The sequence below is a fragment of the Crotalus tigris genome, unplaced genomic scaffold, assembly GCF_016545835.1.
Source record: "Crotalus tigris isolate CLP2741 ecotype Arizona unplaced genomic scaffold, ASM1654583v1 scf7180000023718.2468807, whole genome shotgun sequence".
NCBI lineage: Eukaryota > Metazoa > Chordata > Lepidosauria > Squamata > Viperidae > Crotalus > Crotalus tigris.
The window spans coordinates 811,086-825,175 of NW_024100137.1; the positions used below are offsets into that span (position 1 = coordinate 811,086).

At 36.4% G+C, this 14,090-nt stretch overlaps 1 protein-coding gene across 4 annotated transcripts in view; it reads left to right on the forward strand.

Annotated features, from left to right (window-relative positions):
• The window catches only part of SYDE2 (synapse defective Rho GTPase homolog 2), a 46,790-nt gene that overhangs the window by 7,012 nt on the left and 25,688 nt on the right, over positions 1–14,090 (forward strand). For all 4 annotated transcript variants that reach the window (XR_005553905.1, XM_039320980.1, XM_039320981.1 and 1 more), the window contains exon 2: positions 2,135–2,839. Coding sequence is in view for 3 of the 4 variants with exons in the window: in XM_039320980.1 (XP_039176914.1) it covers positions 2,135–2,839 (705 nt within the window). In the remaining variant the exon portion in view is untranslated. The remainder of the gene's footprint in view (positions 1–2,134; positions 2,840–14,090) is intronic.

The following is a 14,090-nucleotide window of genomic DNA, read 5'->3' on the forward strand; positions in this document are numbered from 1 at the left end:
CAAACTCATCTCTTGAAATCAGCAAGCAGAAATTTATATATTGGATATATAATTTTGCCTCTATCATATGCCCAAAGTCATCCTGATAAATGGAATTTGAAGACGGGGATAGAGCTATAAATTACTAAAAACAGCCTTAGCTTTCATTGAATAGTGTTAACTATTACTTGAATTTTCTCTTAAGTGTAATATCATGAAACCTTAAACTTTACAGTTAACTTAAAGGAGCTCACTGAATTAAATATCTGAATAAGAGGTGAGCTCCCCATTTCTTGTTTAAGATATTGAACTTGGAAGATGCAGATTCAAGTCCTTGATAAATTATAGAGTTCACTGGGTAACATTCATTCATTCGTTCTCTGCATATCCTTTCAAGGAGATAATTATGTACAGATGATCCATCAGGTGTGCCATCTTATCCTTCCAGAGGACATGATAATTCAGTTAAGTATGATTCTTGGTCATTTCGTGGACATGTCCAGTGTTCTTGGCAAGAAGGTAGAAGGGATTTGCCAGTACTTCTGAGATTTTTTTTTTCCTGGTCTAGACCAAATACTTGAGATTTTTCTTACGGTTTCCCTTTGGAGTCCTAATCAGGTCTGAACCTGCTTAATGTTAAGATCAGCTGGGACCCACCTAATTAAGCCCAGAAATGTGTGCACTGGCTCAAAAAAGGTTGTCTAACCCTGCTGTAAGTGATTATACAATTGTCTTGTTTTTCTATGTTTTGTGTGACTAACTGATTTTTAAATATTTCTAAAAGGGATATGTTCCCATATTTGTTTGATTAGAAGCAGGGGGAATAGTTTTATTTAAAAATCCATCTTAAATAGGACTTGTTAAGTAGGAATATCTTACTTCCAGAAAAGCGAGGACCGTTCCATTCAAGAATCTTGCTGTTCTACTGGTTGAAGCAAAACATCCTTACTAAGTGAGCATTTATTGAGCATTTATTAAAGGATGCAATGGACATTTGATATGTATTGTTGTTAGCAGAGGGGGAAAGAGTTTGTCCCCTCTTTTTTGGCATTATCAGTATTCTTGGAAAATAATACAAATTCTGATATTACCATAGTAACATTTGTACTGTGGTTATATCATGTTTGTTACTGCTGTTACTGCTGTCAATATATCAAATTACATAATGTAGTTTATACATAATGTAGTTTCTCTTAAGTTAAGAGATTGCCTGACTTTTGAGTCAAGCTTGTCCTTTCTCAACTTGATGCCTTCCATAAGCAAATGAAATTACCAGCCAGTTTGGATTTAGTCTTTTATATGTGGAAATGGCATTTTTAGCATTTTTAGGTAGATGTGTTGTGCTGTTTCTCTTAACATTGTGCGTTGATATTGCCTGCCCCTCACTACTTTTTTAAAAAAATCCTTTCCAGCTTGTGTAATCAATTTAGTGGCGTTTATTTTAAATCTTGAAGTGAAACATAAATAGAAATAAATCTACATAATCTTGAGGACATAATCCTACAGTTTATGAAATATATTATCAGGCAGTTGAGTAAAACCTAAATTTATTGGGTTTAGTACACTAAATAAAATTTGCCATAGACTCATTAAAATAGATAGATATAAAGGTAGTCATGGTTAAGACGGAATCCAATGTATTATGTTGACCATGTTCTGAAAAAAATACTGTAATTCTGTACCAAATATGTAAGCCATGTTTAATGAAGCCCTTGAGATTTTAATAACCAGTCTTTCTAGCATTACAAAGTTGCATGGATGGCAGTAGAGAAAACATTATGAAGATTTTGATAATAATTTGGCCATCATCTTGATGGATGACTAGCTTTTCAAGTTCTTTTTCTGTGGTAGTTTATATTTGATAGGTGTCTGTGGTTCATTTGGACTGTTATCTTTAAAACAGCTTGCTGTATTTCTTTCAGCACATTTTATTGCGTAGTATTTAATCATATCACCCTTGATGCTGTTACACGGACAGAATAAGTTTTGCCATTTTGCAACTGGACTATTATTATCATCTTCATGGATGAAATCTGATTGCATTGTGTCATTTTATGGCTCTTTTTTATGTCACAACATTCTATGTGCACCTGAGACAATAATGACGACTTGATGGCATCTAACGCACTCTTTTATTCCCTCTTCCATTTTATAGAGCTGATCGAAAATGTTTACATACCTTCTGTGAGCAGAAGAGAACTTAAGAACTTGAAATCCAGTGAAGTTTCCGAGTGCAGGCCTCAGGTTGCTAGCATTACTGTGTCCAAGAAGCGGAACTGGTTACATCAAAGTTCTCTGAGAGTACCTAGTTTGGAAAGAGGAAACTCTTACAAGAAAATTTCAGGAGAAAATTACCAAGTACTGAAATCTTCCAGTCCTTTCTTTGAACCAAAAATGCCTCAGACTTTTTCCAAATTTCTAGGACAGGAAAACCCTAGAGGAAGAGTCAATTCTGTACATGCTGCTGAGAATGGAACAAGACCTTTGGCATTACAAAAATGTACTTTAGATTTTGGTGAAGATAACGATGCAGATGATGAAGGAGAAATATGGTACAATCCCATCCCTGAAGATGATGAGCCCGAGTTCCCCTGTTTTCTAAATAGCCATAATAATCACTTGGACGCCCAAGCCTTGAATTACAAAATAGCACCTGGGAATGATTTAATCAAAGTCATAGGGCATAATGAAGGCCTTCCTCAATCCTTAGACTGTTCTGGAAATGGTCAGCCTAGAGAAACGAGTCAAATAGAAAATGTGCATTCCGTGGAATGTTTGCAAACACAAAAGCCAAAGCCTGTATGCGATACTCTGACTGGCTCTGCAATGGACGAAGGTCTTCTTAAAGCTACTACGGGAGGTAAGAGCAATGTAAACATTTAACTTATAGTACAATTATGTCTGGCACCCCTACCAGTGTGGTACAGTCACGTTTTAGACAGGTGAAAATTCAAATCTTAACTTGGAACTAGTTATGCATAACCTCCTTAGAGGCATAGATGTCTGTTTCACATGAGTAGCATGTTCAGCTGAAATAATTATTTGTACATATAATATATGCATCTCCTAATAATATAAGATTTCACCATATCTCAGACCTGTGGGAAATCTTGATATTCTACTCTGTCAGAGTGGTTAGGAAGCAAATCTGTGAATCACAGCTGGTTTTTTAGGCTTCATAATAACTCTTGGCTTCATTTTTTAAAATTTAAGTCACACATGTGTTAAGGTGGCAATTTATTGTTTAATCTGGTAAGATTATAAAAAACATTAAAATGTAACTATTCTATAGAGCTGGAAAGAAATTTATTTGGCGTCATTCTGTGAAGTGGTCCATTAAGAATCAATAACTACTACAAAAATGTTGATTTTTTTTCTCTTGCGGAAAGGTAAATTGCACTTCTAAAATAGGTGGTCCTCCTCAATTACTAATGCTAACTGAAACCAGGAACTCTACCACTAAATGATGAGGTGTAAGACGCAATCTGATATGACTGCATTAACTTACAGCAACAGATCCAGCAGTCTCGATTGCTATTGTTAGGTGAATCCTGCATGGTTACAGCCTCCCATTGTTATGTGATCACTATATGTGACTTGCCAGCTTCCCCACTAATTTACTCCTCAGAAGCCAGCAATGAAAATTACAAATGGCAATTGTGTCTGCATGGGACACTGTCGCCATAATTGCAAACCACTTGCCCGAATTGTGGTGATGTGATGGTGGTTGCGACAGCCACAACAAAACGGACCTGTTAAGTCCCTCTTGTTCAGTGCCATCATAACTTTGAATGGTTACTAAGTGTATATTAAGCAAGGATTTGTATTTCTTATACAGGTAACTTGGAGTATTGACAGCTTCCCTCCAAAATTAAGCTGGATTTCATGTTACCTACATTTATTTTTTTAAAAAATACATTTAACATGATTATTCTCTAATCATTTATAGGGTTTATGGGGTCTCTAACTAAAACCTTCTGAGCCTACATGGTGCAATCTTTTCTGAAAAAAAATCTCTTATTCTAAAAGTAGTCTGAGGAAAAGACCTAGAGTACATATTTTATCTCATTAAATACCAACTAATTCATTTCTGTTTTTGAATCTTAACTACTATAGGAAGCTCTACTTCTGTTGATTTATTTTAACATTTTCATAGTTTGACAGTTTTATCTGCTTCGAGATAATTTTTATATCCTTTTACATTTTAATTTTAATGCTTATTTATTACTCAAGTTTGAACGTAAATGCTGTGTTCATCACTATTTATTTTAAACTGTGGCTTTGGAGATCACATCTCAGTAAAGTTTCAATCATATGCCTAAATGTTATTCCTGTAAGTTATATTAAGCCTGAAGGACTGGATATGTCTGTGAAATTCTGGCTTCAAGTATGAAAGTTCATGGACTTTACATTTTATCTTACAATATTAAAGAGAGGATGTCCATGGAAAAATATCAGGATAATTTACATGATTTTCTATGTGTTATTCTCATTTCCAAATGTCAGAAGGAAAATTGCTTAATATAGTCTAGTATGCATCATAATTGTATAAAGTATTAAACCACTCCATCAGTTTTAGCTGACTTCCAAATGATTCATATAATCTTGAACATACATCTCTGCAGATGTTTCATCAAAGATGCTTTGGAATGCTTATATACAGCCATGACTTTTTCCAGGCTTATACAATTGTTTTGGAAATTTGGAAACTTCACATATGTGTATGAATTGCTCCTTCATTTTTTTCCCTTAGTAAAGTATCTATATATGCACTTGTGTGCACAGACAGCCAAGGTGATTTCCATGAATTGGAAAAAGATGTGGCAATGAATGAATGAATGAATGAATGAATGAATGAATGAATCCAGAAGAGAAGAATCCTTTTTCTAAAATACCTCTTTCAATGAAGTAGTTAAATCAATTATAACTTTGGTAAATTGAACTAGTTTTTGGGGGCATCCTATTTCTGTTTCTCTTATTTATTCTAAATGCTTATGTCATCACTTTGTAGTCACATTGCGATCTGTGAGCTTTATCTTTACATATCTCCTGTTACAGAAAGGCAAAACCAATCTTCAAATTATGTTTTTATTTCCATTGGTTTGAAAATAAATGTCTTTTAATTAATTTTTGAATTCCTTTAGAGGAGATATCGTATCTTTCGTTGTACATTGGAACAACAATGGTTATAATAACTCAATGTTATTACCTAAAATATATTTCTTCATAAGATGGAAAAAAATATGTCCAATATGTGTGTGTGTGTTCCCAAAGGCAGGTCTCATGAAGCTCAGGAAGACTTTACTACATAGCACTGTAGTCTCAAGGTTGATGTGTTTGAGGAGAGATGATTAACATTAAGGGGGTTTACATCTTTTGTAGCACCACTATTTGCCGGGGTTTTTTTGGCACATTCTTATTTTTATGGCTTTTGCTAAAATGTTAAGAATGGATTTTATTTACTAAGTGGAATATTGTACACTGTATTTGTACTGCAGTGTAATTCAATGGTTTTTCACTGGTTTTAGTTGAGATTTGTAACACATCTCCTTTACTAGAGAAAATTAAATAGGAACTTTCATATCATAGGCAAAAGGTCATTGCTTTATTGAATGTCTTGCTTATGAGATTATAATGAACTCTGGTGACATTGTTTGTGAGTTTATCCTGCACGGTCTCTTGTGTATGGAGTTAATGAATCTATTTTAAGTATAGTTTTGCCTCTTGGGGTTTTGTGTGCATTGAATGAGGATCTCTTTGAATGAAATAATTGATGAGGAGACTCCCTACTGCTAAGTAATTGGCTTTATTGCTAAAGAATATTTAAGATTTCATTTAATCCTGTTAAGATATTTATTCATAACTATTAATTTTAGTTAAACTGAAGATGACAGTTTACCTAGTCAAAATGACTACATAAAGGACAGTAGGCCAAAAGAAGCGTACATTGTATGACTGTGAAGCAGTAAGCAAAATGTGTTAGGCTTATATGGATTTAAGGTGGAATTGATAATTCTTTTGCTACGGTGATATTTTAAACACAATGAGAATCATTCTAATATCTACACTTTGTTTGCTAGGTTTCTGTAATCTATCGATTTTGTAATCCTGCTTCACTATTCTAGTAACATACATGTTATATGTAAGTTAGGGTCATATGTATGTTATGTTAGAGATACATGTATTTCTCTCACTCACTCTCTCCTTTATTGCTGTTTAATAAACCAGCTAAAGAAAATTGTATTCAAATATCCAAAATTAAATAGATGCTATCAGAGAAAAGTACATACCGGCAATACAAATTTTAAATCAAAATGATCAAAAAGGGCTTGATTAGGCCTCCGTCTCTCTGTCTCTCTCTGACTAGAATTCATGATCTCCCAGTTCCTAGACCAGTGGTTCTCAACCTTTCTAATGCCGTGACCCCATAATACAGTTCCCTATGTTGTGGTGACCCCCAAGTGGGTGTGGCCACCAATAAGAGGGAGTAGGACAGCTAGGGAAAAGGGAAAAAAATGGCGGACAGCATGGTTTGGTGACCCCCATGAAATGGTCGTTTGACCCCAAATGGGGTCCCGACCCACAGGTTGAGAACCACTGTCCTAGACCAATGCCTTAGCACTACACCAAACTGGCTCCCTAAAGCAATAAATGCTGGTAACTATATTACTTTCTTCAAATTTAATCATCAGCAAAAGCCTGTGTCCTATGGTTAAAGAGGAGCAATAAATATGTTTATAAGTACATGTAGTCCTTGGCTTATGAGATCAATTGCAATTGCTGTTCCTAAGAAACATGGTTGTAAAGCGTGACATCATCTGACTCATACTGCTTAATGAAAGGAATTACTGCAATCTTGGTTGCCATTTTTAAGTGAGAACTGCACAGATCATTAAGCAAAGACCTCATATGAGTGCTGACTTCCTTCTGGCTTCTTCATTGACTTTGCTTGTGGAAAGCCAGACAGGAACATTGGAATTGTGATCATGTGACCATCCGACCCTGTGACAGATGGAATTTCAAGGATCCGTCATAAGTTCCTCTCGTTCAATGCCATTGTAACGTTGATAGGCCACTGAACAAATGGTCGTAAGTTGAAGGCTCTTTGTAATGGTCCTTCTTACTGCTTACTGCTTTTCTGTAGATGAGATAGCATAAAAAATGATCTATCTGTTTTTTTTCATCCTATGCAGAAACTTACATACGTTGGGCATAACAGTTCTGCCTGTGTTATATGCCCAAAGTTGTTCTGATAAAGAAAAGTTGAAGGAAGGGGAAGAACTTTGAGCTATTACTAAAACAATTCAGGACAATGAGCATTTATCTATACAGGCATCAGGAAACAACCCATACTCAGGGGCAATGGAAGAGTTACTATATTGGAATGATAACCAATGGAAAATATATTGAAATGGATTGAAGTTTTACAGACAAAACATCTGCAAGAAAACAACCATCAAGGGCTCCACAGTTCAACCTTGAACTACATATATTCCCTTCTGTTGAATTGAATTAAGATCCCATTGTTCAATATAATCTTAACTTTGATTGTGTGATGAAAACTATTGCTTGAATTTTTTTTGCTTAGGCAAACTAATAATATAAAATTATGTGCTGTATTTTTTTTATCATCCAGTGCAACATACAGATAAACCAATCCCAGTTCTCATACAGTACTTTTGCATGTCTTTGTTGTTGGTAGAGAAGTGGGGAAAAATGCACTGTGAAGATGTTAAAAAAAGAGGTATCCTCATTTACTGACCATTCACAATTACAACACAAATGAAAACGCAACTTTAAAAATGACTCCTTTTTTGACTTTATGACTAATCTTCACATTTGCCACCTTTGCAAGTCTTTAAGCAAAGGAAAGCTGAAGTAAAATCATAAGCATATTTGTGCTTTTGTTTAGTGACCACTTTGCTATTAACAGAGTTGTTGGTCCCAATTGCAGTTGTTAAATGAGGTCTCCCTGTATTGTAGAACAATGAATGCTTTCATCATGCTTTATCTACTTACTCTGTTCCAGTGTTTCTCAACTTTGGCAACATGGCTAGCTGGAGAATTCCAGGAATTGAAGTCTACACATATTAAACTTGCCAATGTTGAGAAGCACTGCTCTATTCCACTTCCCCCATCTCTCTCTTACCCTATGCCCCATCCACAGCCAGTTATAATAATGACTAACAAAAACTGCAGTGGTAACATCATGGTGCAAGCTCTGCCTTTTTTAAACTTACGTTGCAGCATTACACACAAGTCCCAAAGGGCATATGCTTTGTAACATAACAATGCATGTTTCATCACTTGCTCTCTTTTACCACTTCTTCTGCTGGTGTCGATTCTGCACCACCAGCCTTCCCTCCAAAGTTCTGGATACAAAGGTGACTTACGGACTCCTCTTTATAAAAAAAAAATAAGTACCGTAGATTTTTCTTTCAATGCTGTGACTTTGTTCGGATATCTAAATCTGGCCCCAGAACTGTTCCTCTTCAAGGATTACTAAAAACAGTCTTAAACTACGTGGCACAGAAGTGTTTCCGGATTTGCATTCCCAGAATATGGCACGGTACTTAAATTGCTACAGACTCCTAAATCCCTTAGAATTTATTGTTTTATTTTCCCTAGTGCAGCAGTTTGTCATTCCTCTTGCCATTAAAAAACATTCTAGAGCAAAAGAGCAGCTTTTTCTTATCACAAAGTATAAGCACTGCTTGTCCTAGGGGAAAAATAAAACCCTTTTTAGGCAATTGCAAGCTTCTCAAAATAACTTTGTCTTTTCATTGCAATTGCTATTTCCATTTTAACTATAGTGTTTAATGGTGAGCATTTTGGAGACAATGTTTATAGAACTATGGCTAGTTCTTTTCAGGCTTCCTTTAGAAAATTAGAGCAGGTACTATTTTAAGTTAAGGGAAAGACTGAAATGAACTAGAATCTGTATGGAATTTCCTGAAGTCTAGTAGTTTATATTGCTTGTAATTTTTATCACATTGTTTCTTTTTTTTTGCACAAGAGCTGTGGTCCTTTTGAATTTTTAAGGCTTTCGAAGCAGGTATAGAAACATATAGCTTTAGCCTTCTGAAATAATGGGAAAACATTTTTGGCCACATTACCTCAGGAACTACTTGTTCTCTGTGAGGACTGCCAAAGCTCATAACTATTACATAAAAATGGATGCACATAGGGATAGACAACAACTAACAACAACAACAATAATAATAAAAAGTTGGAAGGGACCTTGGAGGTCATCTAGTCGAACCTTCTGCTCAGGCAGGAAACCCTATACCATTTTGGACAAATGGCTGTCCAGTCTCTTCTTAAAAACTTCCAGTGTTGGAGCATTCATCCCTTCTGGAGACAGGTTGTTCCACTGGTTAATTGTTCTAACTGTCAGGAAGTTTCTCCTTAGTTCTAAGTTGCTTCTCTCCTTGATTAGTTTCCACCTGTTGCTTCTTGTCCTGCCTTCAGGCGCTTTGGAAAATAGCTTGACTCCCTCTTCTTTGTGGCAGTCCCTGAGATATTGGAACACTGTTATCATGTCTCCCCTCGTCCTTCTCTTCATTAAATTAGACATACCCAATTCCAGCAGCCGTTCCTTATATGCTTTAGTCTCCAGTCCCCTAATCATCTTTGTTGCTCTTCTCTGTACTCTTTCTAGAGTCTCAGCATCTTTTTTATATCCTGGTGATCAAAACTGGATGCAGTATTCCTAGTGTGGCCTTACCAAGGCATTGTAAAGTGGTAACGTGGTAGTGTTCACATATGATTCAGGTGATTGGAGGTAAAGGCTTCTGATGGAACTGCTTATAGGAAAAGCAAAAAAGCCCTTTCTCAAAGCATCTTTCCAGTTACCTCTTGAAATTAGGACTGTGCAGTATTTTGGATCATGGTAAAAGGTTGTACAGTACTTTGTGTGGGAGGCATGACACCTGTCTGGAAATCGTTAGCAGAGGTGTCTTTGCCTGGAATTGTATGTCTGTCCTCTGCAAGAACAGCACAATTCTATAATGAGGATTTTATAAAGTTCTTACATGTGCATACACACATACACAGGCAAAAGAGCTGTGTACTGCTTTAGAAATAATTTGGAAGAGGTGCTTCAGGTGCTTGCACAACTGCTTTGTGCAGCTGCCAGACATTTCAGGAGAAAATGTGGCTGCTTAAAGAGTTGTAGACCAGTGTTAGATTTGTCTTTTTGGAACAGATTCTGAAGCATTGCAGACAGACAGATAACTGGACAGACAGGCAGGTAGACAGGCAGGTAGGCTGTGGCTGGGAGGCCCTTTGCACAAGTTCGTCTGTTGCACCAGTTGTGACCCTACCTGGACCGGGAGGTTCTCCTTACAGTCACTCATGCCCTTGTCACCTCACGTCTGGACTACTGCAACGCGCTCTACATGGGGCTACCCTTGAAAAGTATTCGGAGACTACAGTTGGTCCAGAATGCAGCCGCACGAGTGATAGTGGGTGCTCCTCGATACACCCACGTTACACCTATCCTCCGTGAGCTGCACTGGTTGCCTATTGGTCTCTGGGTCCAATTCTAAGGTGTTGGTTATTACCTTTAAAGCACTATATAGCTCAGGGCCAGGCTATTTGCGAGACCGCCTACTACCTCATAGTTCCCTTCGGCTGGTTAGATCCCACAGGCTGGGCCTCCTTCAGGTCCCGTCGGCCAAGCAGTGCCATTTGGTGGGGCCGCGGAGGAGGGCTTTCTCTGTGATGGCGCCCATGTCTTGGAACCAGCTCCCCCCGGAGATTAGGACCGCTCCCACCCTGTTGGTTTTCCATAAGCTGCTTAAGACCTGGCTTTTCCGGCAGGCCTGGGGTTTATAAAACCTGACCCCTGGATGACTGTAATTGTACTGTTTTGTTTGTCATGTTTTATGTTGTTTTTATTGTTAGCCGCCCAGAGTCCTACGGGAGTGGGGCGGTTTATAAATTTTAAAAATAAAATAAAATAAATTATGGATATCACTTATATAGATTTCTGATTTAGGATCAATACATTGGACAAATTGGGAGTTGCTTGGTAATAAAGTTATAGTTATATGACTTTTCATAATTTTCTTTTTCCAGAGAAATTTCAACAGTGAGATGGTGGAGTATAAATTTAATAAATAAATATCTGCTAATACAAACGTTATATTACAAAATATTACAAAAAGGAGTACTATGAATATTGAACCATTTCATAAGTCTACATTGCATAATTAATGTAAACAGAATTATCAGTGTTAATCATAAACACTTTTGGCTTTTAGAAAGTGGTGGATTTAAATCCTTCAAAAAAAAAATAGGGCTTTTATTGAATAAGTGAAATCATAAGTTTGTATAGAAGGAACAGGCATACCCATTGCATAATTTTTAATATACTGTGTTCAAAACTGTTTATGCTGAAAGGAGATTTTCTGATTTGATCAACCTTATGACCTAATGGAGAAAACACCCATTTTCCTTTTAGTAGGATTTAAAAATAATTTGTAAAAATGGAACACAGAGTTAGAAATACCAACTGCTGACAGCCTATAGTGACAATATCACTTACAATTATTGGTTGGTAAAATAGTTCTAGTGGATTTCAAAAAGTTGTCTCTGCCCTCTCTGTGTATGTAATATGTGGTTGCTATAATAGCAAGAAAGGTTCCAGTGTCTTTTTGACATTATTTACCATTCCAACAATTAAGGAATAGGAATTATTTATAATTCTTCATGAAGCCACCGGAAGTTTGAGATAAAATGTCAGGAATGTTAGATTGACTTCTCAGTTTTTTATATTTTGGCTTGCTTTTCTAAGCCTTTGCCAGAGGCTTCTGACAGAGAAAGATTAATGTGAATTAATTAAAACTTTGCCCTGATTACTATGGAATGCCTCAGTGCAACCCACTAGTGAGACTGTGTGGTGATTTGCAGTACAAGGGAGGCCTTTGTCCAGTTTTATCAAATACCACATTTTTATGAGCTGTTGCCAGAAAAGCACAGCGGGTGTGCTAGAAATAGTCTATTCCATGTAAGGAAATAGCCTCAATACAAGTAAAGCAACTGAGCGAAACAAGGACTTTCACTGAGGCTCTGGAAACATACTTTGTGCAGTATAAACTTCATCATTTTTTAAAAAACAAGGCCTAATTGTCAATTTCCAGCAAGAAAGAGAGTTATTTAGCTCCTGTTTAAAGAAAATAACGGGCTTTGCAGAACGTGGATTGGTGCTATTTATTTGAGCCTCAGTTTCTAATTGGGTGGGCTGCAGAAAAAAATGGAATGATTTGTGTGATGATGTAAAAACACCGTGCCTACTTGGTCACTAAGCAGCAGGGCTCCAATCAGCAGCCTCCTAAAATTTGTTTATTTGTTTATTTAATACTTATGTTGCCCAGGTCTCTTATAAGGCGATCCTAGACCATAATATAGGTATCTGAGTAGTGATAAGGGGATTTGGTAATGTTTTTATAAACATTTGCTTAGTTTTTGCTTGGTTATTTTTCCTTTGAATGTCTAAGCTAGGCAGTCAGACCTGGTTGTTTGTTTGGATGGGAAAGCAAAATTAAATTAAGGATCAGATGCACATTTGCTTTACTTTTTAGTGAGTAAATGTGCTTTCTGTAGTATTTATGGTACAAATGAGCAAATGATGGTCTGGAGGTCCATTTTGGTCACCTTGATGATTTTGATTAGGCTAGGTTCTATGCTTTCCAGGTGTTAATTTCTTTTCCCTTTGAGTATGTTTTAGAATGCTAGAGGAAAAAATAAAGAATAAATTCTTTTTATTGTCTCCCAGTTCTATAGGAAAAATGGCACTGTATTTTGTGGTGTAAGGTAAAATGTGTCCATAAAGCTTTCCAAAATCCCTTTATTTTTGAAATACATACAGAAAAATACCAACTTGACAAACTGCATAGCTGAAAGTCAGCATTTTTTCACCTTCATATTCTGGCAGTATGATCTAGTGATGTCCTGTTGTCTCACAAGGGATACTAGAGGGTAGGCCCCTCCACCCAATTATATTGAATTACAGTTGACAGTCTGTACTGAACATCTGCTTTTAACCTTAGGTATATGAAATTGCTGAATTTAGAACACAGTAGAGTTATTGAATATTTGAATATTCTAGAAATAGAATATTTCTGTTACGTCTATAAGAGAATTAGACCAGGGGTTCCCAACCAGGGGTGCGAGACGATATTCCAGGGGGTGCGAAAACTTGGGTTTTCAAAATTATAGTGTATATGCATAATTTGTTGCCGTTATTTTGAACTTTTGTAAGAGGGTGCGAGAATGTATCAGAAGCATTCTAGAGGTGCGGGGTATAGAAAAGGTTGGGAACCACTGAATTAGACGTAGATTTATTGGACAGTAAACATGGTTATGATGTGAAGATGTTAGGAGAGCCTTCCACTCCCATGAGGTAGAAGGCATGAACAAAAGTTTATGGAGGCTCATCTTTCACTATGAAAAACTATGGTGTATAAATTGCTACTATTGTATGCTGTGTTCTAGTTTTATATTTTTATTTCTTTCTTCCTATTAAACTGTTTTTTACAAAATACTTTGAATAAGCAAATAACTAATTATGAATCTAATGTTGATTAACTTATTTCATTGGTTGTTTATGATAGTCAGATTTCTTTGACAAATGTAATAAACATTGTTTAAGAAAGGATTATTAGTGGATTCAAAGGGATAAGTCATGTTGGAACTTTGTGGAGGATTGGTTCCTAACATATCGTAAGTTCACTCTGCCATAATGAGAAGAGGCATACCTGTTTGTTTGCAAAGAAAAAAAAACCATAAAAAAGCAAATTACTGTGAAATAGCAGTACCTTTGAACCATCTTTGAAATGCATAGGAGCCCTAAAGCAAAGTAGTTCCATTCCCACCCCCCCACTCCCCGGAATCTTTTTCAGAACTTGAGAACATAGACAAAACATAGAATTTTATTTTCAGAAAAGTTGCTGAAACAAAACAGCTGCATTCAGCTTCTCCTTTGAAAGACATCGATTTTAACATATGCAAGACAACAAAACAAGCAGAATGGTCCATTAGCAGAGGGATGGGTCAGTGATTCCTTGGTAGCATCTGTCTCCTTTGTCTCTTTTAAGGGAAGGGTG